The sequence below is a fragment of the Seriola lalandi genome, unplaced genomic scaffold, assembly GCF_002814215.2.
Source record: "Seriola lalandi dorsalis isolate HSWRI2012SDOR001 ecotype SW California unplaced genomic scaffold, Sedor1 jcf7180002054560, whole genome shotgun sequence".
In the NCBI taxonomy this organism is placed as follows: Eukaryota; Metazoa; Chordata; class Actinopteri; order Carangiformes; family Carangidae; genus Seriola; species Seriola lalandi.
This window is the reverse complement of record NW_019525113.1, coordinates 1,394,601-1,420,966: the sequence shown is the minus strand read 5'-3', so window position 1 is coordinate 1,420,966 and position 26,366 is coordinate 1,394,601. Positions and strand designations below refer to the sequence as shown.

The 26,366-nt window shown below is 45.8% G+C and overlaps 1 protein-coding gene across 2 annotated transcripts in view; it reads right to left on the bottom strand.

The window, feature by feature from the left end:
- The window catches only part of cdon (cell adhesion associated, oncogene regulated), a 33,171-nt gene that overhangs the window by 2,119 nt on the left and 4,686 nt on the right, over window positions 1–26,366 (bottom strand). The window contains exons 2-18 of one of the 2 annotated variants that reach the window (XM_087176553.1): window positions 17,647–17,785; window positions 16,111–16,389; window positions 15,462–15,608; window positions 14,898–15,041; window positions 14,508–14,798; window positions 14,145–14,414; window positions 10,286–10,548; window positions 9,562–9,736; window positions 7,792–7,908; window positions 6,985–7,227; window positions 6,270–6,451; window positions 5,181–5,286; window positions 3,356–3,478; window positions 2,904–3,095; window positions 1,646–1,941; window positions 1,412–1,491; window positions 38–300 (exon numbers count right to left, since the gene is read on the bottom strand). In XM_087176553.1, coding sequence (XP_087032679.1) covers window positions 38–300; window positions 1,412–1,491; window positions 1,646–1,941; window positions 2,904–3,095; window positions 3,356–3,478; window positions 5,181–5,286; window positions 6,270–6,451; window positions 6,985–7,227; window positions 7,792–7,908; window positions 9,562–9,736; window positions 10,286–10,548; window positions 14,145–14,414; window positions 14,508–14,798; window positions 14,898–15,041; window positions 15,462–15,608; window positions 16,111–16,389; window positions 17,647–17,719 — 3,244 coding nt within the window. In that variant the 5' untranslated portion in view covers window positions 17,720–17,785. The remainder of the gene's footprint in view (window positions 1–37; window positions 301–1,411; window positions 1,492–1,645; window positions 1,942–2,903; window positions 3,096–3,355; window positions 3,479–5,180; window positions 5,287–6,269; window positions 6,452–6,984; window positions 7,228–7,791; window positions 7,909–9,561; window positions 9,737–10,285; window positions 10,549–14,144; window positions 14,415–14,507; window positions 14,799–14,897; window positions 15,042–15,461; window positions 15,609–16,110; window positions 16,390–17,646; window positions 17,786–26,366) is intronic. The other variant, XM_023416060.2, reaches the window with a different exon arrangement.

Here is a 26,366-nt window from a genome sequence, read left to right as displayed (position 1 = left end):
ACAAGGAAATTTTTGTGGGGCATAAAAAGTGTCTCACCAGTGTTGTCTGCTGGACAGTTTTCATTGTTCCCGACCAGACAGCAGGAATGCTGCGAGGGCGAGGACTCCTTGTGCTCATCTGGCTGGTACCCTGCGTCGGCCTCCTGGTCACCAGAGTTCATCTGGCTGTCGGGGCCGTGGCACTGCGATGAAACCTGGCCCAGAGGCACCATCTCCAGCCCGTCCTGCTGGCACGGCGCCACGCGATGCATTAGGGGAAGAGTGCCACTGGAGAAAGTGCCATTGGTCTTGTTGTAACATCTGCTCAGAGACATAGGAAGATGGAAAGAGAAGTGGGACACATACATTTGTTTATAAGGTGTCCGTGTGTTGCTGAGTGCTCACCCACTGACAACACTCAGCAGTGATTCACATACTGTGCCAGCTCTTCCTCTCTGTAGATATCTGTGGGTTTTCCACCAGACACAGACAACCCTTGTGTTAACACTCCTAACAGTGTCCAAAACAATGACAGCTCTAACACAACTGGAGCACTCTCACACAGCTGCAAAAAGCATTTAATAGTTGAACCGGAGATTAAAGGTCCAGTCTCGCTGCCTCTAAATAACTGTGACACATTGTGGTTTTGCTCTCTGGTGAAGTTCCCAAACGCAGACGGTTGCACGCAGCGATCTTCACCATGTTTCCCTAAACTCAGCTTCACTCTAACGGTACATGATTGGATGGTGACCACACCCCCTCTTTTCCCAGCAGCCGGAGGTAAATAAACACAGGGCTCATTAGGTCTGCTGGCTGGGTGCACACAGGGTAAACTGTGATGCTGGGGACCCTTAAGTACATAAACAGTACTAGCAGGAGGGCAAATGTGTGTGTGTGCATGTGTGCGTGTGTGTGTGTGTTTGGGGCTGGTAGGGGTCACAAGCAAAGTAGAACACTTTGTCTCAGCTGTATCTTATGAAATATGAGTTGTGTTTAATTTTCTCTGGCCAGCTCGTCCCTGTGACATCCATACACCTCATCTTTTTCAGTTTTTTTAATCAATTATCAGTGAAAATACAAAAAACCCAACAGGTTGGTTTACAAATTTTATATTTTACATTTTATTCCCACACAACCAAATGTTCTGCTGCAGTAGGACAGAGATCACTGTGGTTTCTGGTTTGAGCATAGAGCTACAAATTCTTAACCCAAATCCCTGAGTAAAAAACTGTCAATTTTCAGGTCTGACTTAAGCCTGCATTTTTATTTCATACATTTTTTTTCTGATGACAACCAATTTTTCATATTCAAAATAAACACAGATTACTTAGAAAAATAAAGACTAATATAATGTGAGCCACATGTCCACAACAAAGCAAAAGATATCCATGAACACAAAGCTCATTTGGATCACAAAGACTTTTTCTCTGACCTGTTGTTGTTGCAGAGGTTCTGACAGCTCATACAATCAGACGACTCTGTTTGGGGAAGAGCTGTGTACATGCCTCCACCCTGACAAGAGATCAGAAACAACAGATTTAGCCAAACTAAACAGAATTTGTACCAAAGTAAAACACCGTACTTCATATAAAACTTGTACAGGATGAATGAGGCATCCAGCCTCGAGGTCTGGAGCACTTTGTGGTGTCTGAACTGCAACACTCACGTTATGGTGGTGGTGTGGGTGCGAGTGCTCGCAGTCTCGGGTGCTGTGGGGCAGGGTGCCATCGTGGCCGTGTGGGTGGCCAGGTGAGAACAGGCCACCGGAGCCGTTGAGCAGCGCCAAGCCATTGGGGAGTTTGTGGTGGAGGTGATGGCATCCTTGGGGTAACATGGGGCCGCTGTGCCCATAGCCCCCGTGGACACCCCCATTGATGCGGCTGGCGCCAGGCAGCGTGGTGTACTCGAGAACATGGCCGTTCATCTCTGCTGGCTGGTACAGGTAGCCGGGAGGGTCATACTCTACAGCAGAGAGAGAGGCAGAGCGGTGAGGACTGAGGGAGAGAGCAGGTTGAAAATCTGATCTAGTCTTGTTAAAAATCATCATACCTTGCTTATTAATTTAGCTCGTTAACTAGCTAATCAGCCAGCAAATTAATTGGCCTTTGGTTAGCCTTTGAGCAAGACACCCAGCTGTGCTAACGATGCTAACGGGAGCATATGCTTGCCACAGTTATTAAACCAACATGCACCACAGTCTAGGCTCCACCCACGCTACACCTCTTTCCCCATTTTTTTGAATTAGCCAGGAATAAGGTGGAGTCAGGCACTGCCAAAATGGCGACGGCAGAACAGCCCACTCTGAGCTTCAGAACTGCTCTGCAGAAACCTATGGGTGTTGTCACAGAGGCTACATCCATCTATATGTACAGTCTATGGTACAGACAGATGTTTTTCTACATTGGCACTGTTGAAATGTTATTCTAAACCAGCTTGTGTAAAAGTAAAATTTTGCACTGCACATTGAGAAGTTTGGTTTCTTTTGAGGACTGAGGGCAAAACTATTTGTCAAAATGAGATTATAAAAATATTGTTTAGTATCAGTAACAAAACTCAGGTTTCATGCTACCACAAAAAAAGCACCTGTGACGCAGTTTGAGCTTTTCTCCCAAATGTTTTAGCTGCAAAACTGACTATTTACTGATCCAGCAGGTCTGGTAAAGAGTCCATCCAACAGTTTTGCAGGTACTCTGGGATCCATATCTGCACTATGAATACTTGGAATATGCTGCACAAGCCGTCCTGGGGCCAACTATCTTTAAATATGAGACAAGTGAAACAGAGTTAACTCTGTTTGTTTGTTGCTCCGGCAACACTTATTTCAGAGTGAGCACAACATATGAGGACATAAGATGGACACATTATGCAACATCTTGCAGTGTTAGCAGCAACCATACATTTTAGATTTTTTTCTATAAACTCACTGTGCATGTTGTGCTGCTGGCGATTCCTCCACAGGCACATGGCAATAAAAGCCAGCAGGATGAGCACCATCACTCCCAAAACACAGCCCACAATCAGGTACAGCAGTCCCCCAGGAGGGCTGGGCGGCTCCTGCGGATGGGGGCCCGGTGGGGTGATGGGGTGCTGGCTGGGCGAACCCGGGGACTGACGTGCTGCAGCACAGAGGGAGGAGGAGACATGAGAGGCAGCTTTTTACCCGCTAGCAGCAAAGAGAAATAACATAGTGCCAAACTATAAAATGCAAGCTATTGTTGCTGGTGTCATAAAAGTCAGTACATTTATGTTGTGTAATTATGGCGATCGTACCCATCATTAAAGTTACAGCCTTCGCAGAAACATGCCTGGATGTCTGATAAAGCGGAGGTTTGGTCGACACGTCGATTCTGATGCGGTACAGTTTGTGTTTTCTTACCTTTAGTCTCACAGATCATGACGTTGCTGTACTCGCTCTCTCCCCCATCATTAAAGCACTGCATCTTGATATCATAGGAGGTCTCAGCCTGGAGGTGTCCAATCATGTGCCACTGTTTTATAGCTGAGAAAGCAGGAGAGGAGGAGGAGGAGGAGGAGGAGGAGATAAAGGGGGGGACAAACAAAGGTAAGAAACAACTTCCTCTTCAAATCAGTGTTGACTCACGTTGCGTGTGTAAATTCACACTCAGTATTCACCACCTTCTCCTCCACCTCTTCGTGCCTCACACCGTCGTGGAGGTCATGTTCTTTAATACTCTCTCTCTCTCATTCACCCTCTCTCCCCCCCTTGCCAGCCTTCTCTCTTACTCCATCAGTCCCACAAGGGCCCAGACGGTGGCTTTACTCTAGATGAGCTCCATATATGGCAGCTTGATGTTTGTCCTGGCTTACCTCCAGTATTCCCATTCCACACACACGCACGCACACACTGCACACAATCACACTACTACTGCGTGCTCTGAAATCACAGATGAGACGACAATCTCTAATTTGGAAATGCTACATTTCCAACAAATGAGGCTGAAATATGCTGCTGTTCTCGCTGTGTTTTGTTTAATATGAAGTATAATAAATGACTGCACATGTGTTACTTCTACCCCAAGGTGGATTTGAACCCTTGTAAGTGGGACCACTAAAAAAAAAAAAAACCTGCTGCTAAAGCTAAATCTCATCTGTGCCGTAAAAAACAGAATAATACAGAGGCTATGTTTAATTCACAAATAAACACCATTACTTGTGCTCAGTCAGTTTTAAACAAGACACGAGGAGATGATCTAAGGAGCGGGCACGAAGGGCCGGGTGCTGAACCTCAGTCCTGACTGAAACGTGTCTGAATCACTGAGAATCAAAAACAGCCATACACAGACATATATTATTCATGAACAAAAAAAGGAATTATATAGAAAAATGTGTTTGTATTCCTCAAAGTATGGCACTAAAACATAAAAAAAAAACACCTGGACATTTTCAAATTATTGTCAAGTCATAAGTTTTAGCAGAAATGTGAAATACTGTGATTTTTTTTATGCTGTTGTTGGTTTTAACACCGAACTGACTGAAAAGTGTTGAGGTGTCTAGGATACACATTACTGTTCTTCTTCAACAGCATTTAAATAATTATCATCCTCATAATTACACACTCAATTACAATCATTGAAATCCAGTGGAAACACGGTTTTATGTTTCCTGACATCAAGAAAAAAAGAAAAAAACAAAACAAAACTGAAAAACTAAATTCAGTCAAAAACCTTCTGACAGTTCTGACACATCTTTGACCTACAAATCACCAAAACAGTGCTGACTGGGAACAAACCCCTGCACACATTTGTCTCCGACAGTGAGGAGGCTGTGGAACGATGTTAAAGAGTTGGGCAGAGTAAAAAGACATCCCTCTTTCCTTTCCAGTACCAGGCTCCACTGTTAGCATTCCACCCAACAACCTGAGCCCCTCTGCTTTGGCCGCTCTCATATTTCAGCTCTGGCCCATTAGTTGGCAACCATTTATTAAAAACAGATTTCAGAAAGCCCTGCTGCCCAGGGACAGCTCTCTCTATAAATCAAGCAGCAGAAATGCCCCTCTTCACTACACCCCTCTCTTTAACGCTGAGTATCCATTACCCTTCCAGCTCCCAGTTTATCTGCACAGCGTGAGCTTCACGTCCGGCACCGGATGAGGCTGTCGACAAACACTCCACACCAGCTACACACTCAATTTGCAGTGGAAACGCACACACGCAAACATGGAAACTTGCATTGCAACTTACCATCGACCACATCCCTTTTGTAGTCGCTGTCATTGTCGCTGTCTGTGGGCCGGTAGTAAATGTAGAAACCTTGGATTGGAGTGTTGTTGTTACTCGAGGGACTGTACTGCATGGGGATGGAAAAAAGATTATGTTAGGCTACAGCAATCTGGTGGGCAATTATTATACAGGGAGAGGAAATTTTCCAGCAACTAATGGCAGGCGCTTGTTATCAGCAGATGTACCGGACTGCGAACGAGCGAGATTGTGATTGCACTGTCTGTCTGAAGTTCAGGAAATAATGAGACTGACTGAGGTTAAGTAACTGCGGGGAACTATCTGCATCCATCTGCAGCTCCAACTGTTGTAGGCAGGAGAAACAGCTTTGAAGAAAAACATAGACGGACGGGGCCTCTTAATCTCTGTTAGAGCCGAGCTCTAATCAGCACAGCCGCTCAATTAAAGGTCTGATTGAGATTCGGCTGCCAGAGAACCACCAGCGGCTCAACACACAGGTGAGCCAGCTGCAAAACACACTACGTACTGTAAACCAGTGGTTACCACATTATTCTGCCACTGGCTGGTCTTACACAGTGGTCAAAAGTGACTTAATACTAGAGTTTTAATGTACTTATACTTTTACTCCAGAGCTGCAAACCTGACACTTAACACTTGGGTTTGAGTCGGACTTAAGTCTCAAAAATGGAGGACTTGAGGCTTGACTTGTTGGCTCCATGATGTCATGAGACTTAAGACTTGAAAGCAAAACCATTCAAGTGTCAAGTTCTGACCTCGTGAAAACACAGAGCAGTGTTAACACAGTCAGATAGGTATTAAACAAGCCAACACTTTATCTCAACAGCTTCATTCAAAAGGTAAAACTGGCAGTGAACGCATCTGAAATTCTAGCAATAATCTCTCATTGAACTGGAAAACTACGGTAAGCGCAGCAGGTCATACCTGTGCCAAGGCCAAGTTTGCCATTACTCCCAGAAAAGTTTGTTTAAAGCCTTTATGATCTTGTCATTGCCCTGTCTGACTTCTTCCTCACGTAAAGGATCTATAAACTCCACTCGCAGTAAGCGTAGTGTGTGTCAGTGGTGTACTCACAGTCCAGCGCAGCATGATCTGTGTGTCGCTGATGGCGTCCGTGGAGGAGATGTGAGGTCCGACCACGGGGCGGTCTGCCATACGCGGGCTGGCTTGCGGCACCTGATACGGCTTGGAGGGGATGCTGTGGGGACTCTCGCCGTACATGTTCATGGCTACGACGCGGAACTTGTAGGTGGAGCCTGAGAAAGGGATACAATGAGGAAGGCTGTGTTACAGTCCGGTGGCGCTGAGGAATGACTGAACGGCATCGGTAGGCATCTATCAATGAATCACAACCGGTTATGGTGATGCTCAAGTCTGAGCTTCTGAGTCATTTTAGCCTCATCATTTAGCTGAAGTTGAGAGGTAAGAAGTGTGAACAAATCTTTGCTGCTTTGCTCGTGGAACATGACGATGTTTGCTTTAAAACCTTTGGGACAACAGTTGTCAGTCACTCATGAACTAAAACAGTCAGATATCAGCTGGATGAACGAGTCAGTCCTGTATGCAGCAGTGAGACAGGTAACATCAGTCTGGATTAAGGCTGACTGATCAAAATCTAGGCGGGAAAATAAAATTAAAACAGACTAGTCACTGGATGATGACGACTGGTGGTTTTTTCTTTCAGTTTTTCTCACTCGGCGAAGGATCAAAAAACCCTTATCTGGGCAGAGGAATCACGTCACGCTCCACTGGACTGTAAAGAAAAGTTTTCAACTATGTGAAAACTCACCAGGCTCCAGGTTGCGAACTTCCACAGACAGTTTGAGAGGCGAGATGTTATCCGCAGCCACAACCCACTCTGCGCTGCGGCCGCGCCTGTACTCCACGCGGAAGGCCGTGATCGGAGAGCCGCCGTTCGCCCTCGGGATCCAGGTGACATACACCGAGCTTTCGGTCGCCATGGAGATGGTTGGGCGATCGGGGGCCTCCGGCACTGGGACAAAAAGGGACATACTTTGAGTGGTGCAGACTTCTGTGAATCCAATTACAAAAACACACAGAGAAGCAATGAGAACAGGCATCGTTGTGTCTCATCTTCAGGAGAGGATGGAACAAGTTCACAGAGGCAGCAAAGAGGACAGAATACACATCACAGTGAAGTGGCATGCCATGGAAGAATGTGTACTTACTGCCTGAGCTCTTAGCCACAAAGTTAGAGAGGGCAGGAGAGAGTGAGAGACGGAGGAGAGAGGGTTAGTGAAAAGAATAATATGAGTTTCAGCTTGTAATTCGAGTAAAACATGCACACACACACACACACACACACACTCAGATGTGACCCTAAAGTTGTGTGAAATCTCTCAGCTTTCTGCTTACAGCATCCTTCATCCACAGAGTCATTACAGGGTGTCAACTATCGCTTCACAAGAAACAACGCAGACCACATCTAAACATCAAGCTCAGAGATCGACTCAGCACGGTCTGGTCATGAACTATCGATGCGACAGAAAGCCCCGTTAGAAACATCCCACAGTCAACATCTGTGCACAGGCCAGCAGCTGCAGCAGCAGCAGCAGCAGACTGTGTCTACATTTACCTCTGTCATGTATGATGACTCCAAAGTGTGTGTTGGGAGTTTTGTCCTCCGGAGCTTTGGGCGGCATCGAGACGACGGGAGGCTTGGACGGATTCTTGTTGGAGGAGGTGCTCTTCTCTGAGAGAGAGAGAGAGAGAGAGAGAGAGAAAAAAAGAAAAAGAAAGGCCGGGAGTAAGAAAACAAGGCGCGACAGGTTTTCAGGGCTATCAGTTCCACCAAAAGCACATGGAACAGCTCCGGATGTTGGCTCTGAAATCTAAAATTTCCTCCCTTGGTTTCAGAGCTGTTCTGGTTTTATCAGGGTGGGGTTCAGGTTTCCACTTGACAACTCCTGACAGCTTGGAGGAGTGTGTATCCAAAAACAGAACAGTCACATGAAACTTCATGATAATTATATTAAGAAGATTCTTAAGTAAAGATTAAAAAAAAAACATCAATTTAGTAGAAGCAGTTGCCACTGAGGATACAGAGTTTCTGTTTGGGGTATCTGGAGGATTTTAATGTCTGCAGATTAAGAGTAATTACATGTGGGGGCTTTTTAAGACTCTTGACTGATATTTTTTGCCCTCCATATTTTTTTTTATTTGACTGTTTTAGATGGAAACAGTATTTGGATTCAGTATTATATTGCTGTCAATGAAGAAGAGGTTTTGAAACAAGCATCATTAAATGAGATCCATTTCACAGAAAACTGAACAGGTGAATTAATGAATACAGTTTAGACCCAAAAAATTCACAGACCTTCATGAAGATGAGTCAAATATTTCTTAGGAGGATGACGTTGGCAAACTCTGAAGCCACATCTGGACATAAGAGCCTGGTTTTTGGACTGGGTGGCATTTCTTTTTCCTTTTTTTTCTTTTTTAGTTCAGGACCATTTTGTGAAACAACCACCCTTAGGATACAATCATATCCGTGGTTTTTGGCAGTGTTTTACATATTTCTGACTGGGGAACATTTTTTTCAACCCTGCTGCAGTACAGCATTATTGTTAGTTTTCAGAACATTTGCGGTTGTTCTTATTTTTATTTGTCTAAAAAGCACAAAAACCTCGATCATTATGATTGCATCAAGGACTATAATTGGATATTGGATGTGATGGGCATAGTTATTTAAAAAAAAAAATCTCCTTTAAGATTCACTGTGTGGCTGTGTGCGATACATTTTTAATCGTCTAGCAGTTATTTAGTGATGAAGTGTAATAACTTCATGCTTTGGTGGATCCACTTCTCCTCAGCCTCTCTCATCATCTGCTTCTACTTCAGTTATTGATCTTTCTCAGTCCACAGTAACTGTGACCAAACGTTATGGTGGCTGAAAGTACTCTATTGTGCTTCCTCTTCTATAAGTCACAAACATACTGTGATTCTGCAGAGTTTGCTCTGGAGGTAGAAAACACAGTGAGATTCACTGCTATTGATGGAAAAAACGAAGCATGTTTAATTTCTGACATGTGTCATAAATGACTTCCTGAACTTCTGCTGAATGTCAGTGTAAAATGTTGAGTCATGAAATGAGCAGATGCTCTTTAACTCAGAGGAAGTGACACCAAAACCTGACATTTACTGTTGATGTTTGAGGCAGCTGAAAATTTTCTTCCTTCTCTTGAAGCTTTGTTGGAAAATGTGGAATGTGGTGTCTTCCAGCGGTCAGTTATTCCCAGGAATATGACAAGAAACACTAAACAGCCTAATGTTAGACTGGTAATAACTGTTATTTTAATAGTGTCTGAGTGTGTGTGCGCACGTTTGAGCCAGAGGTTGGACTGACCCTTGCCGGTGCGGAAGGTGAGCATGGCTGGCTGGCCCTCGCCTGCTGAACTTCGAGCCACCATCAGCACCTCGTAGAGACTGGAGGACTCCAGCTCCGACAGCCGCAGGGTCTTCTCGCTGCCAGGGACACGAACTGTATGCCAGCTCCCCACCACTGTTCCCATTTCATCGACCTGACACACACACACACACACACACACACACACAGACACAGACGCAGACAGACGGCCACACACACAGAGAGAGACAAATACAAACACATGACTCAAAATGACAGAGAGAAAAACAAAATCATCTGTCGACCCATAATCCTCCACGGTTCAGCCTCTTTCCGAGCCTGGACGACGACAGGGAACGGCCTCACAAACAATGCCTTAGAGATTTCTGTCACAGTTTCCAACTCCAGCAAAACGGAGCCCTGCTGCCAACACAGTCTTAACTAGTATCGCTGAAGTTTTTATAGTCAGAGTGAGCTTATTACTGAAGCAAACACAGGATTTTAAAGAGGAAATGACCAACGCTCAGTCAGCCCAGCCCTGGCCCTACCTTCTTTATTTAATGGAATAATTACATTCGCCCATTCTCAGCTGGTTTAATGTGAAACACTTCAAGGAAAGGTCATGTGTTTGTGGTAAAACTGAAATCACTTTTTTAAGACAATGGCAAGAAATAAGTGAAATGTGGCAGCATGTATTCACCCCCCCCCCCCCCCCCCCCCTCACCTTACGGTACTTGACAAAGTAGGCGATGATTGGACTGCCTCCATCACGGCCCGCCCTCCACTCCAGATCGTACATGTCGGGCTTGTGAGTCTGCGGCGGGCTGGTGATGATCGGCGCCTCCGGAGTAGGGCGCTCACCGCTCCTGTCAGCTGGCAGGCTGACTGTGTCGCCCACGCCGTCGTCGTGGCCCTCGTCGCTTTGCATGGACGGGAGAGATGGTGAAGCCTCCAGCAGCACGGCGGCAGTGGAGCCCGGCTGGGAACCTGTCAGTGAGCAAATGTGAAATATAACTGAGGTCGTAACGACACAAACAGATCACAGTTCAGTCGCATAAACAATAGTTTTAAAGGCAATATTCCCTCAGTATTTATAAAATACTGTCGTTAGGTTTCACCATTCTTTCTTTTTAAACAGCCTGTCTGAGATGTGTAAAACACAATCAATAGTCTCATTTAGGCGAAAAAATAAAGCTGCTTCTATGCAAACATTTCTTTGTCTAGATAAAATTATACGGACAAAAAAAATGTCTCAATATTTAGAGCAAATGTCTGAACCTCACTTGTGTAACGTTATCCACATGTAAACATCTTCACAAAGACTGATTCTAGATTTGTGAGATAAGACGCGCATTTTATGTAAGTCTTTTGAAGAAACCATTTCATTTTGAGAAAATGCAAACAAAACTTCCTGTGAGTGACAACCAAGCAGATTTATTTAAGTTATTGAAGGTCCATATTTTGCACTTTTCCTGTGTTTCATTTTAAGTATTGATCCATAAGAAGATATATTTGTGGATTTAAGAACCAAAAACCACCTCAATGTAGTTTTCATCTCCTCTCTCAGGCTTCTCTCTGGTGCAGATTTCAGGTAAACACTCAGAGAAACCAAATCGTGCAAGGTTGGACGGTCCGGGTGGGCGGGGCTTGGGGCGGTGACTGACGGCTGGATTTAAGACTCAGTTTCTGAATACGGGCTGTGTGATTTTCTTTGTGGACTGAGCGCTTTGATACTTTCACAGTATTAATGTAGAACTTAGACCTGATTTATGATCAAAAAAAGGAGATGTCAAGCTATCTTTATAGAAAATGTGACCTTTAAGTAGTTTAGTTATTGCAATCAATTTTTAAGCTCTAAAACATTTTTATTTACATCCCTAAATGTAAATTATCAATCATATATGAACACTGCAAGTAAAAAAAAAAAAGATTCTGATTAAGATCCTCTATTTCCTGCATAAGATAAATGTATATAATTCATTTGACAACGTATTTTTATTGTGAATCTTTAGCTGATTTATTGAGAACTTGGTTCTGCTGAGTTTTGGACGCCCATTGCTGGAGGAAGCGCCGTGTAATAAAAGCTGAAGCAATGGCACCAGTGTTACTCAGTCAGTGACTAACAGAGGTGGCCCTCCAGGTCCACACAGGACAACCAGTGCTGGAAAGTTTTACATTTGGAACAAGCCTTTGAATCTACATAAAATAACAAGAAAAACCTGAATCTCGCCAGCACTACATAATCATGCTTTGTTTGTTTTTCTCATTAAATCTTCACCAGAGCCAGAGAAGTCCACCTGGGCAAATCATGCGAGCTGGGAGCCTTATTATGGCCGAAGCCGGTTTGGCAGAGCCCGGGTGGAATTTTTCAAAGACCTTTGGAGGACTCACAGCAAGGCCCACGAGAGCAGGAACCTCTGGACTCTGGAGCCACACCGCGGAGGTCAAAGAGCAACATAATTGAATATTAAAATCTAAACATGTGAATAAGGAGGTTAAAGCAGCGAGGCTGGCCACAGGGTCACGCTGCAGGATCCTGGGTCCAGTTTCGGGGTGTTTTAGGTGTGTGCGGCACTGGTTCACTTTGTAAAACAAACAGGCCCGGAGCTGGTAACACTAGACCTGATCCTGGGACTGCGGCCAGCTGCCACACATTCCACACGCCAACCATTAAAATACCAGAGAGAATCAGACCCCGGCTCTACACCCAGTCCTACACACTCTCCTGCTCGTTCCCTCCCTCGGCCCTCCAACACTCTCGCCTCTCCACAGCTCTGACTCATAGCCTAACCACAGACGGGGCTCCTCCTCCACACACACTGATGCAGGAGGAGGCAATTAAGGCCACGGCACCCTCATGATGGAGAGGAGCGATATATCTCCAGTAAGTGCTACTACACCTGGACAGAGAAACCCTGCCAGGTCCTTCCCAGAAAAGGTCAGTCCATTAGAGGAGAACACCTGGGAGTAAATGTGATAGTAAATCACCAAGGATTACCAGCACAGACAAGAGCCTCAGATTAGACAGAGCTTTACTTATTAGGGGAAAAGTCAGTGTATGTTTTTATATTGTAAAAGTGATAGTTCCTTCCTGATGTAGCGAAGATTTTACAATTAATCTATCAGCTGTTGTTTCAAACTGTCTAGAGACAAAGTCAAAACGTCTTCAAAAGACATCCAGTTTTCAATGATTTAAACATAGAGAAGGACCAGATCTTCAAATTTCAGAAGATGGAACCAGTGTATGTTTTGGCATTTTTACTCAATAAACAATCTATTAATCAATTATCACAACTGCTGATTGATTTTCTGTCAATCAACTGATCAAATCATCTTTTTAGCACTAGTTGTTGCTATAGTGTGGCTGTTAGCTTGACCATTTGGGAGCAGGGGGAGCACAGTGTGTGTTGATGGGAACGACAGGGAGGAAACATCCAATCACATGACAGAATAAGAACAACGCATCTCCCCTGTGGTACATCCCACTGAACGGATGGAAGCAGTGGGTTGTCACGGTGATGGAAACAACGATACCAAACATAAAACCAAACATATTTCAGAGTGCTCTCCGTGATGAATTACAATAACAGACTACACACATCAGTGATACTGTTTACTTTGAATGCGAAGGGCATTCGATAAGCTCCGGTGCCTGGTACCTGAGAAACAGGTGAACACAAACTGACCTCAGAGTGTTTACATCTGCTGGACACATCCCGCTTATCAGCTGCACGCTCTGTTTTTGTTTCTGCTGCAACAGATATTAAAGCTCATTCTTCTTCCCGCGGTCTGCGGAAGGGGAGCAATTGTTTTGCAGTGAACTATCCTGATTTTGTCTGATTCGCACTCCCTGTGTACCACATGTAGCCGTATTAATCACTCTGCAGATACAGGGGCGAGCTGAGGAATGGGGCCCTGGCGTATAGCGTTTGGGGGATTTGGGGGAGAGTGGTGGGGGAGGGTTGTGATGTGTTAATAAATAAAAGGCAGTTGTGTATGATGTTGACAGCTGGGTGGTCTGGTCCTCGTCATAACCCTCCACGGCTACTCCTTACATTCCAGCGTCCGGGGGCTTATCCCCGACGGCGTGCACAAAGCTCACTCTCACGCTCAAGCTCAGTTCAAGGCTCAGGAGGAGGGCGGCCTTGGCCAAGCCTCTCCTACCAGCCTCAGAAAAACACACACACACACACACAGGGCAAGGACTCCCTGCAGATACTGTATGCGCAGGCCCACAGAGACCATGCCTTAACCCTTTCTAACACTAGCAAGAATTTCTGTAACACAACTCACACAGACTCATGTTGGAAGGAAAAGTGTTGCTCAAACCTGAAAAACTTGGTTTTTCGTTTTAAACACAAAATGTATTTTGGCCAAATCAGGCGATTTGACTTGGCTCTGTGAAATTGTCTTTTTTCACTATATTTCTGACATGTTATAGACTAAATGTTTGATTGTTTAGTTAAAGAAAACCACCGTGCCGTGACATTTCATTATCTGTTTCCTGCCTTCTGTAAACCCACAATAAATAATACAATAAACCCAAATAGGACATAAGTAGAAGATAACTAATGGATACGTACCTGACTGCGTTGTAAGCGTTCCATATGAATGTGCCGACCCAATGCCGTTGTCCAGCAGACACTGATAGACGCCCACGTCCTGCGGTGTCACACCTGTAATAACGAGTGAGGACCCAGAGATCTGAAAGCGCTGCGACGGGGTGATGGGGTCAGCGTTGAACAGCCACGTGATGTTCGGGGAGGGGTTTCCTCTTGCTACGCAGGTAAAACGAGCAGAGGAGCCGGGAGAGACGAGCTGGTTGTTCAGGCCCTCCAGAACAGACGCCGGCTCTGTAGAGGAGAGGACGAAAAACATTAACCTCACCCCCATCATCTGCTGCAAAGACTCTCCATGTAACTTCTCTTTCTTCGTCTCTTTCTCACCAAGAACATTCACAGTGTAGTTAGCGCTGATCACAGTCCCCTGCTCCGTCTCAGCAGCACAGGTGTAGCTCCCTTCATCGCTCCTCGTCACCATCACAAAGACCAGGTTGTTGTGCTGCCGTTGGTGAAAAGGCCCCGGTGTGACCTCCTTGCCGTACTTAAACCATTTGGCTGCCGGTGCAGGGCTACCAGACACGATACATTCCAGCGTCAGCGGCTGCGACTTCTGCACCAGAACAGTCCTTGGGGCGGTGGGGTAAACTATCCGCACTGAGGGGGAGGAGTCTGAATCTAAAACACACAAATCCACTATGTTAGTAGAAGATAACAGAAAACATGGCTGACACAAGAAAACTCCTGAATCTTAAAATTAAGCGTCATCAGACTTACCTTTCACTGACAGCTTGGTGCCATGAGGCTGCACCACGGTTTTCCCGGTAACAGGGTTGAAGGCACCACATTTATACATGCCCTGGTGCTGGACTGACGCTGACATAATCTGAAGGTTTCCAGATGGAAGAACTAAAAAGTCACCTGAAAGGAGGAAGATAAAGCAGTCTCAATGATAACACAGACAATGGATGAATTCTTGAATCATGCTACATGTGATTAATATCAGGCGATATTAGGGATGAACGATATTCAAAAAAACAAATCGTACACAATTTTAGTTGGAATGGTCATTATTGCATTTCATTTTCACGGAAAAAAAATCTAAAAAGGATTATGATGTGATTTTTTGTTCCTTCACGTCTGGAGGCCGGGGCGTCTCTGTAGCACCACAATCTTTCACTTATGGTATATTATAACACATTTTACCTTTATACAAAACAAATGCAGCCCCTGCAATTTGCTGTTGTCTCATTTTGTATAGAATCACATCATTAAACTCTTGTCAAAGTCGTCCCTCAAAAAATAAAAAAGAAACTGCACATTTATTCAGTGGTTTCTTACCTGTTGACTCTTCCATCCACTCCCCTCGCACTCTTAGTCTAGGAAGGGCTGGAGGGACGCTGTGCGGTAGAGGACACTCTATAAGAACAGCACTGCCTTCCTGCACTGATAATGACCGCCGTCGACCATCTTCATATTCTGAAATTTCTGCACGGACAGAAAAAAACACATGATTTCTTTAGTTAAACTGACTTTCTGTGCAGAATAGGAAACATTCAATACACGCCGAGTCTGAGTGTAGTCAAGAACGAAGGCCAACAGCGCTACTTGAGAGTTGAGCTGTTTGTGTTGGATCACTGGGTTTGTTTATTGTTGCAGTGAGCGATTCTATTCAGCTTGATACAGTTGCAGATCGGGGTCAACCCCTTTGGTGTAGTGTCCAACAGCAAGCAGCATCCCAGCAGGAACATAACACACTACACAGGAAAGCCCAAAGCTCATTAAGGATACCGGTCAAGAGGCATCTGGAAGAGTGCCCGAGGTAAAAACTCCTACTGCTTCCTTCCCCTGCACCACTCAGCAGCAGGCAGCTGAGGAAAGGCTTTCTCTCTAAGTGTTCAACACTCACAAAATGGCCTTCCTTTCCTCAAGGCAACTTCCTCTCTTTCTTTACCCGCCTGCTTTGAAGTGAGTAGAAGTGTGCACCGACCTGCTATGTCCACACGCGCCAGGCGACTGGCGATGGCCGGCCCGTGGTCCAAGCGTGCCACACACTGGTAGACGCCAACATGGCTGGGCTTAAGGGAGGAGATGGTGAGGGAGCCCCTGTTGAGCTCCACGCCAGGGAGGGTGTCCCGGGCCAGGGGACGGCCTCTGAAGCGCCAGGAAACCGCAGCTGATGGAGGACTTACTAAGCAGTGCAGATGAGCTACAGAGCCTTGACTCTGAACCAAGGAGGCGGGCTCAGAGCTAAAGGAAGGATATTGAGCTGGTGAGGAGACAAGAGCAAAGAAAAATAGGTTCAGAATCTTCAATCAGTAATTTTGTCATTGATGCTTCGTTAGATCAAATTAAAAAAAACATGCAACACATCCTCATGCAGACATATTTTTGCCTCCATCCAGAACAATACAACGGAGGTGCTCAAAGAAAACCACAACACACATTTCTCCTGGCTTTGAGATGAGTGAGAAATAGTGAACTGACTATTTAACTGTGCAACGTCTCAGGTTCTGGGAGATATTAGCTGTGTTGTTTTTGCCATACAAATTGAAAGCATCTATTTTGAGTATAACCATGTTACTAGCGCCGATGTCTTCATCCTGATTACGTTTGATCTTCACAAAGCACCGGCCCTGTTCTGCCTGCTGTGATGGCTATCAAGCTAACCCTTCCTGCTCCTGTAGTGGACCTGATGTCTTCAACTGAAATGAGTATCAAAAAAGTCACAAATTATAACTTTAAAGTTGTAAGAATTACATTTCTGCCCAGCTGGGAGCAGGAAACTAGACAACAAGCTGAAACCAACTCTGCACACACAGAGCAACATTAGTCTTAATTTGGAGTTATGTTTATGGCCCCCTGGTGAAGGCAAGTCCTTTTAGCTCTGTATTCGTCTTTAATAACTGCTGAAAAACACATTTGGGTCTTTAGCTGCTGGATGATCCACTTTCTCTATTTGCTGAAAACAGCTCCTTGCTTGAGAGCGTAGTTTGTAGTCAAATATCAAGCTAAAACAGGCTATTGATAAATGTTGCTATGAGCGACATCTGTCACATTAAAAGTGTTTTGCTTCATTATTAATATAAAATATTTTTTCGTGGAGGTTTAAAGGTCCCATATTTTACACTGTTGTTGTTTTATTCCAAGTTTTGATATTGATAAGACGATATATTTGTCGTTTTAAGAACCAAAAACCATCTCAGTGTAGTTTTACATCTCCTCTCTCAGGCTTCTCTCTGGAGATCTAGTAACAACAGGTCAGTGAGCAAAGTGAGCAGGCTCTGAGCCTGGCTTTAATACTTTCACAATATTAATATAGCAACTAAAGACCTGCTTTAAAAAAGAATTGGAAATCTCACTTTATACTGGACAAATATTCAAATATTCAATACGGGAGAAATATTCAATATTCATATAAACAAATATTCATAGCAACTGTCACTTCTAGGAAGTTTACTTTTTTCAGGAAAAGAGATCTCATCACTTCCATCTCTACACAGCTCAAAGCACGACAACAACTTACATGAGCAGCTGATAAGCAGAGACTGGCTGAGACACAGCACAGTGGACAGGAGGACCCTTAGGCCACTGTCCATGGTGCACTTTGAACCCTGTCAGCAGCCGTGTTGCCCGGCACCAATACCTTCGTCTGTTCAGCAAACCTGCAACACACAGAGGAGATAAGAAACTCATGAAACCACAGCCCTGCCAGGAAACATGACAGCGTGCACATGAGGGGAAGAAGAGATGAGCCAGAAATAAACAGCAAAATAAGCAGGAGGGAGATTTCAGAGGCAGATCTGTGCGGGGGGGGGGGATCCAGTAGGTTCCAAATGAATCCTATACGACAATCCTTCTAATCTTCACGACACATCCTCTTTACACACTCCTTGATCTCCACCTCCCACCCTCTCCTCTGACCCTTCTTCTCACCCACTTCAGTGTCTCCACGGAGGCTGGAATGTCCCCCCTGCTCTCTCCCACTGGGCTGCCGAGATCTCCCGCTAATGGAGTGGCTGTGGAGAGACTGTCGCCTCACTCTTAATATCACTCTCTTGTCACACTGTGTTGCTTCCTCATAGGTTCACTGTAGCCTGAAGTGCAGGCCCAGACACACACAGGGAGACAAGAGAAGAGCCAAAGTGAGAGGCAGAAAAGGAGTGGAGGGCACGTAATTAGGAGCATTCCTCTATCCTTTTCAACCCGACCCCCTCCGACTGCGGCACCTCCTCCTCCTTTTTCTAAAAGTAATCCGGGCAAGCTTTGATCCCAGGTTGCTGGTTGGTAACCAGGGTTTGAGCCTGAGGCCAGCGGGACAATGGCCGTCCAGCTGTGATATTCACACTGGCGCTTCGGTGGCTCGCAGACGTTAGCGGAAGGGCCGACCGGGGCTGAAGGGTGGGTCAAATTAAAAGGATGATGTCTGGGTGGGATCAGTGAAGCTGCACAGGTTTCTTACCCTCATTCTCCAACCTAAACATTGTTGCATCTGCTCGACAATCGAGCGGGTCAATTTGTTTAGCCTCCTCTCGAGGTTGCGGTATGGTAAACTGGTCGATTATTTTCATTATTGGTTAATCTGTTGAGTACTTTTCTGGTGGAAACTGGCCAGCAGATGGAAAGGCGACCTCTACAAATTGCTTTGAGCAGAATTTACAGTTATATATAAAAAGACAAAAACAGTAAATCTGGAGAATCGAGAACAAGCTAACGCTCTGAACTTTGCTTGAATGAACAACTGATCAACTATCAGCTGTTTCAGCATTAGGTGAGAATGATGCCCAGCGGACGTTTGCTCCTCTATGATCTAACCAATGAGACACAGATGCTTTATTTACGTTCTCACTCTCACTCTCTTCATCTTTCTGTCTTTCTCTGTGACAGAGGGCAACATGAGAGGATGATGAGAGAAGAGGCAGGAAATAATAAACTCCCCCAGCTCCTGGCTCACGCCCCCTTCTCACCCTGAGGTCAAAGGTCAGGGAAGAGCAGAGAGAGAGGGTGAACCAGCGGGTGTCTGGTGGCTCTGGACCAGCCCCCAGAGGTCACCCCAAGCTCTCTCTGTTTCACTAACACACACACACACACACACACACACACACACACACACACACACACACACGCACATTTTCTTTACACACATTACCAAACACTCCACACAAAACAAGAGCTTTAAAAGAGACATTAAGAGCCACTAAAAACAATCGTGCTGCTTTCTCAGTAGTTCAAATTTCAGACTGAACAATGACAATCTGTAATTTTGACTGTAGGACTGAACATATCCTACATTATGTATGTGGTGTACGCTCCGCATTTTAGCCTCCAGTTTAAAGTGTGTGCATTCTCATTCGGGCACATCAAACCCACATCTTGCAGGCTAGCGTTTCTCCATCCCACGAGTTGCAACAGGCCCTGCACACTGCCCCCATGTCATCAGTGGAAACTATCTTTCTGTCTCTGCCGGAATAATGATATATAATTACAATAATTAACAACAGTGCTATAAAAATGCACAGCCAAGCGCGGGCACATTGGCACACAGAACGCTGAGAAACCAGAGCTGATTCCGTAACTCCCTCTCTCTTTATCTACCGCTCTCTCTCTCTCTCTCTCTCTTACTTTAACCATTTACTTCCTCCAAGTGGGCGTAGTCATTGGGCACCACAGCCCCGACTGGGTGCCCTTGTGTAAACACACACACAGCTGCCTATCTGCCCCATCGATCTGGCGCAACGAGGAAACACAGGGGCATCATTCCTGCCTCTTATCTTTTTGGCTTTCCTCTGACATCCGCCACCATGAGGCCGCCTCACTGGAGACAGACACTGCAAGGATATCTTGTATCCCTCATCACAGAGAGTCGTCCTGATGCCGGCAGCGCTGGCTACACGGAACGGCAAGTCCTGCTTCCTCCTGAGCAGACGCCCGGACAAAAGCTTGGAGTTGCCCTTTAGCAAAGAGGAAGTCCCTGTCAAATGAAGTCTGATCAGCCATCTCCCCTGGTCCACTGTTGATCTCCGGCCAGCCCACTCCCTCACTCCTCTGCTCTACTCAAAACTCCAGACTATACAACTTAAAAGGGAAAAAAAAAAAAAAATCCTGTGTTCCAGATTTCCCCTTTCCTATCCCAAATCTGATCTTGTGTTACTCTCTGTTTTTGCACTTACGTTGGAGATGCATGGCCATTCTCGACCGGCTATAAATTGAAGAGACATCCTGCACACAAAACAGACGCTGCGCTGTTGAAAGCTGATACACAGACACAGGGACAGTTTATGAAAATAAATGAGGTTAGTGTCAGTGAGTTCAAGTGGAAAAGTTCCTATTTTTTTGGGTGCGGGGGTTGACCCATGTATGTTTGGGAGATGTTTGACTGACACCTAGCTTAAGTGTGTGAAAGCGAGAGAAAACAGCAGACTTCTTAGACAGCTTGTATCTCTCTCTCAATCTTTGTAACTCAGTTTGTATTTGATCTGTCACGCTCCCTTCCAGAGGAATCCATAGTAGAGATCTACTGCACTGTTGAGACGCAGAACCTTTATTTATCCATCTTGGGAGTAATACAAAACTCAAGACACAGGAATAGCACCATCCATCCCCTTGTAGGACAAGAGAGATCCCCGGTGATGACACAGGAGAAAATAAACACACTGACAGGCTGCCCTCAGGGAAGGGAAAGGGGTTCGAGTTTTTTTTTTGGGGGGGGGGGGGGGTGTTAGCACCTGTGCTTCTTTTTAGGCCTCTTCGCTACAGGAACTACTTAAAGCCCCATCTGCCCCCATGTGGGGCTGGCCCATATCCCTGTCATATTGGGTAAACAGGGACAAAAGCAACGCGGCGGTGCATCAAAGACCTGGAGGGCAAAGGAAGAACAGGTCACAACTGGTGCTGGGCCTGGCCTCTCTGGCTTCACACGACTGCACAGCTGAATGAAAGCCAGCAGCAAACATCATGAAGAAGCCCCGGCGCTGATTCGATAACAGGGGCCGATCCTGACTGCTCCGACAATCAATACCACAGCAGTGTGAATCCAATACACTCAATAAAAAAAAGAAAAAAAAAAAAAGAAAAAAGAAAAAAGAGAAGAGATGTGACAATTGCGGCGGGACTGAATGAAGAGATTGGAGATCAGAGGTGGAGATAAAGACTTTAAGAGGTGAGGGAGCAGTGGGGTGTAAGAGAAAGAGCAAGTCTTTTCTGGTATGATGGTCTAATCTGACATGTGTGCTGAAGCTGATTCACATGCTATACCCCAAACCTGTCTGCACTCGCCCCACATCTCACTGACAGAGGATCTGCAGCACACACATTCCTCAGCTCCACAGAGAGAGAGAGAGAGAGAGCGACGGACACATTGAAAGAGACAGAGAAAGAAAGAGACACACACACACACACACACACACACACACAAGAGATGGGAGATAAATTCAAAACAAGAAGATGAGAGGCCATGGGGAAAAAACGTAGGAGAGAAACTAGGAAGAAAAGCTCTGTGGGAGAGAGGTAGAAGGAGACGGGGGTATAAAGAGGTGAAACATTCACAGTGAGGTGAAAAGTTGCCAAGCCTCGACTCATTTCTCCTCCCTTTTCATTTGGCTCAGAGATAGAGACGTACAGATAATGGCTGAGTTCGCATCCACGTCTGCCAAAACTGACTGATGATTCAGCCTCACTACATTCACTTCAGCCCAGAAACTTGGGAAGAGCCTCGGGAGAGAAGAGTCTCTAGGGGACCATTATGGGCTTCTTCTATTGGTCTGGGTGAGCCCACTGAGGCAGCCCGGGGCCACAGAGGAAACTAATGAGTGGAAACGCTGGGCCTCTGGTATGGCCTAACTCTGTCTGATTAAAGACTGAGACGTTATTAAAAGTGGGACAGACTTAGACAAGAGGATTGAGCTAAAGAAAAGGAGAGAACGAGAGAAAGAGAGACATGATTTGGAATTAACTAAGGGACTTAGGAGGGTAAAGAAGAGAGGTTCCTTTTGTTTTCCCTTGAGACGTAAGGAGAAAATCACACTGGAGAGGTTCAGTCGATCCATAATAAAAAATGAGCGCCCTTGTCTGAACCTGACGTCCTGCAGAAAGTTAATGCGAGTCTCCTCAGTAAATCATTTAAACTAAGCGGGACTGCAGAAGACAAATGAGATACATCTTTAAGGACAGTCTGCTGTTAAGACACTGCTGTCTCTCTCCGTGTGTGTGTGTGTGTGTGTGTATATGTGTGTGTGTGTTGTGTGTGTGTCTGTGTGTGGGAGGACACAGCATTAGCAGTCCGGGAGGCGAGGGGTGATGGCGGGGCCAAGCGGGTCCCAGAACTCGGCGACGCCACAGCCTTGACGACAACACCGTGGTGTGGGATCAGACGAGAGGAGGAATGAAAGGAGAGGCCCCGGGGATCAGACAGTCACATCCCACAAAGCCCTGTTTACCAAGGACACACACACCCCCCACCCTCCTCCCAACGCCTCCGTTCACCAGAGCCCGACCCTCCCAAAGTGCCAGGGCCGGGACCTGGGAGACAGCGCTAATACTGCCCCGAGGCTAGTTGGCCGAGGACACAAACAAGGGAGCTGAGAGAGGAGAGAAAGGGAGGGAGGTAGAAAGGCTGAGACGGAGGGAGAGAGAGTGGGGACTGAATGGTACAGTATGTAAGACCCATCTTAATTGGAGATTGTTCTGCAATGTCTTGTTTTTCCTGGGAATCTGTGAGAGGTGGGGGGGCGGGCGGGCGGGCGGAGAGGTACGGTTGTTTCCCAAGGTCCTGAACAGCGGGATTAACCACAGGGGCGAAACTCAATAGCGGCCTCGGACACTGGAAACAGATCCCCGGGTATCGCCACCATACAAGTCCACCTCGAGACCTTTTGCAAAGCGCATGTAACTAACAACCCTTCCCCATTGTCAGAACTCTCTGGGCCCTTCCGGCTGATTTCACAGGCCTTTCAGCCCACAGGGGAACGTCTGTTCAGACGAAAAGGTAATTCTGATGGAAAGGAGGAATGCACAAGAAGGCCCTCTTGCCCGCAGGGTGTGTTATAACACTGATCTCCAACATGTGCCAAGAGTCTGATTCATCACGCCAGGCGAGAGGGGTGGTGGGATTGTGCAGCCGTGGCACCGGGGCAGAGGAGGCCACAGATTCACATTCCTCAATATCAGCCTCAATTAGGGAGATGAGAGACAAAAATACACTGATGGAAGGGAGGGAAAAATGATCCAAGTTTGTCAAATGTCCACCTTCTCCGGGGGAGTCCAGACACTATCTGTGTTTTGAAATGTTGCCGTGTCGGCTGTGAACTATGGGCATGCAGTGAGCTGATCCAGCTGCCCCCACCCCTTCCCCTCTCCCCTCGGTGCAGTCTCCCGTCCCTCCCCAACTCTCCTGGATTCCATCACCGCTCGTGTCTCTCCGGCAACAAGCAGCGGAGACGCGGACAACAGTTTCTGTTCAGTCTCCTCCTGATAGGTCTCTGGCTGCCGACCAAAAGCACTTTCAAACTAAAACATATATTAAATAATGTAATTTCAAACATGTGCAACAAAAACAAATTGGCAGAGAGTCCAAACAGATACTAACAAGAAACTGTTTTACACAGTGAGGATTTAAAACCAAGCAGGAATAAAAAGTACATTGGGTTACTTACAGGCGTGTTTGCCTTTTCTTTGTTTGTCACTGGAGACGCCTGAGAAAAGAAAGTACGCTTTTTCATTTCTCAGAATGATAAATGGACTCTACAAATATAATGGAGGGATGGTCATATATTCACAGAGGGTGGGGGTGGGGGGGTTACGGGACAGACAGCCTTGCCTGCATAAAAGCCTGAGCTCCACAGTTCGCCGGCAGAACAAAAACAAACACATGTAAAAAGGTTAAAATATAATTAGTCTTCTTCACCAATTCCACAAATCTCTTGCAATAACCCAAACAAACACACCAGCTGTCTTGTATGTACAAGTCTGAGGACCCAAAGATAAATATGCAGTCCCAAACAGAGTGTGTAAACGCTTTATTTAGTTTGTCTAAATGTTTATCCGTCTCGCCTTGTAACACTCCACGCTTGTTGTGCGGCAATCAAGTGATCGCAAAACAAACTTGTGGCGATACACGAATGTACACGAACGTACACACACACACACACACACACACACACATCATCTGAGTTTTTCACTTCTGGCTCATGGTCAAATCATAAAAACCTCTCAGACATGTTTAGGGTCCGGGCGCTGGGCTCAACGCAGAGGCGCTGGAGGTGAGAAGAGCTTTTGGCAGATGACGTAGTGCCACGATTGGGCCAAGAAAAACACAACCTCATGACAACAGCAAAACATAGGAATAATATAGAAACCGTGGCGCATGCTAACTTGGTGCATTCTTTGTGCAGGTTTGTGTGTCTTTGCTACCGTGTGGGAGCATCACAAAGAGACGACGGCAATTCATTTCAACAGATTACGGTCAGTCAAAGCAGAAATGTGTTTCCATCCATCACGAGGCAGAATACACACAGCTGAGCATCTGCTCCATCTCAGAAGACTCCCAGAACAATGTAGAAGGCCGGACCGACCATACGACTTAAATTCCTCCACTCATTTTGGATATCTTCTAAAAAAATAAGGGGTTCCATTGCTCCCTGAGGGGCCACATCTTGGAGGAGGGAAGGCCCAAAATGGCACCCATATAACCACAAGTCTGGAGGCAGGCAGCAGCAGCACCCACACTGCCTCACACTCTTGATCTGGGAGAAAAACAGCCCTTCAAACAAGTAGCCTGTTTGTCAGCCGGAGGGGAGTGCCAGCCACTCGTTTTGCCTTAATATAGTCTTGCTGATCCTTGCGCTGGCTTTTCAACAGCGCACACATTCTGACAAAAAAAAAAAAAAAAACCCATGTCAGATGTGACTTATTGGTTCAACATTTGAAATAGAAAGCTGTGGTTGCTCCGAGTTTCTAGAAGAAAAGACTCTTAACTCTTGGGGCCCGCGCTGAGGCGACGGACTAAGTCAGGCATATTTAGTAGGGTCAGTTGCAGGAAGGGAAAAAGAAATGAATCTTGCAAACAGGAAGACGCTGAGGATGCAAAAAAAAAAAAAAAAAAAAAAAATCCCCTCATGTTCTGAAAAACTTCTCTGTGTGAGCTGTCAGCGAGGGTCCGGTTCAGAAGTTCACTCCCTGAAATCTTCCCCAAGGCTGCGGAGTCATTAAGAAAAGAACTACACAGGACAATAACAACTGCGGAACAATGGGTCTCATCGTGTGTTTGCTTGACAATGATGAGGAAAATAGTTGCTTTGGGAGAGAGGCGAGTGCTGGATATAAAGTGCCACGTCGAACCCTCCTGGGGAACTTTTTGTTCTCTCCCATACATGTGGTGTTCTGCATCATGTTTAAGGCACATATATTACAGCTACACAAGCCAAAGAACACTCCCTCAAATGATTATGAGCATATAATAAAAGGCATCTAGAGAAAGTAACAGTGCAAACCATAAGAGGGAAAAAAAAAGACTTGCAATGAGCTTCAAAGCGGCTCAGGATCTATTTTGCAGTCTGTCATAGTCTTTTGCTCTTTTCATCAAGCCTGCCAGCTCCACAGAAGCACCATTTTTTTTTTCCTACAATAAAAATCTCTATCAATGTGTGTCCTTATCTGTCACACAATATCTGCTGTTGAGGTATTTTCATTATCTGTAGCCGCCTGGACAGCGTGTTTTTTACCTCAAGGCGCCGTGCGTGTGTGTGTGGTATTGGTTTACATTCCCTTATCACATTGAGAACATAGACATATATATATATTTAGTCGGAGCCTGTATTTCAGTTACATTAACAGAAAACAAACCATCTTCAGAGAAGAAGCAGACCTCCTCGCCCCTGCCCATCTCCAGCCTGTACGGCTTTGTCCCGCTGCATTTCAGTGGCTGGCTGGAACATCTGTTTCTGCTGCTCCAAAAACTGTTTGTTTGTCTTAACAATTACGCCCCGATGTTTCTCATTTTATTTCTCAAATCTCTCGAAAGTCATTATCCAGTTTCAGGTCCTTCAAGGTTCTGAATTTTTCAGAAACTCAACACGACCATGTGTTAAAAGCTGGTGTTTAACATCGGGCTACAGTCGGCTCACCTTTGACATTTCAGAGGAGTTGTGCCGGAGGAAGCACGCAGCCTATCTGTAACCTCCTGGAGTAACATGCTTGCATAGTACAAGCGAGTCAGCGCCGGGCTGTTTGGATCATCTGTCACAGTCGGGG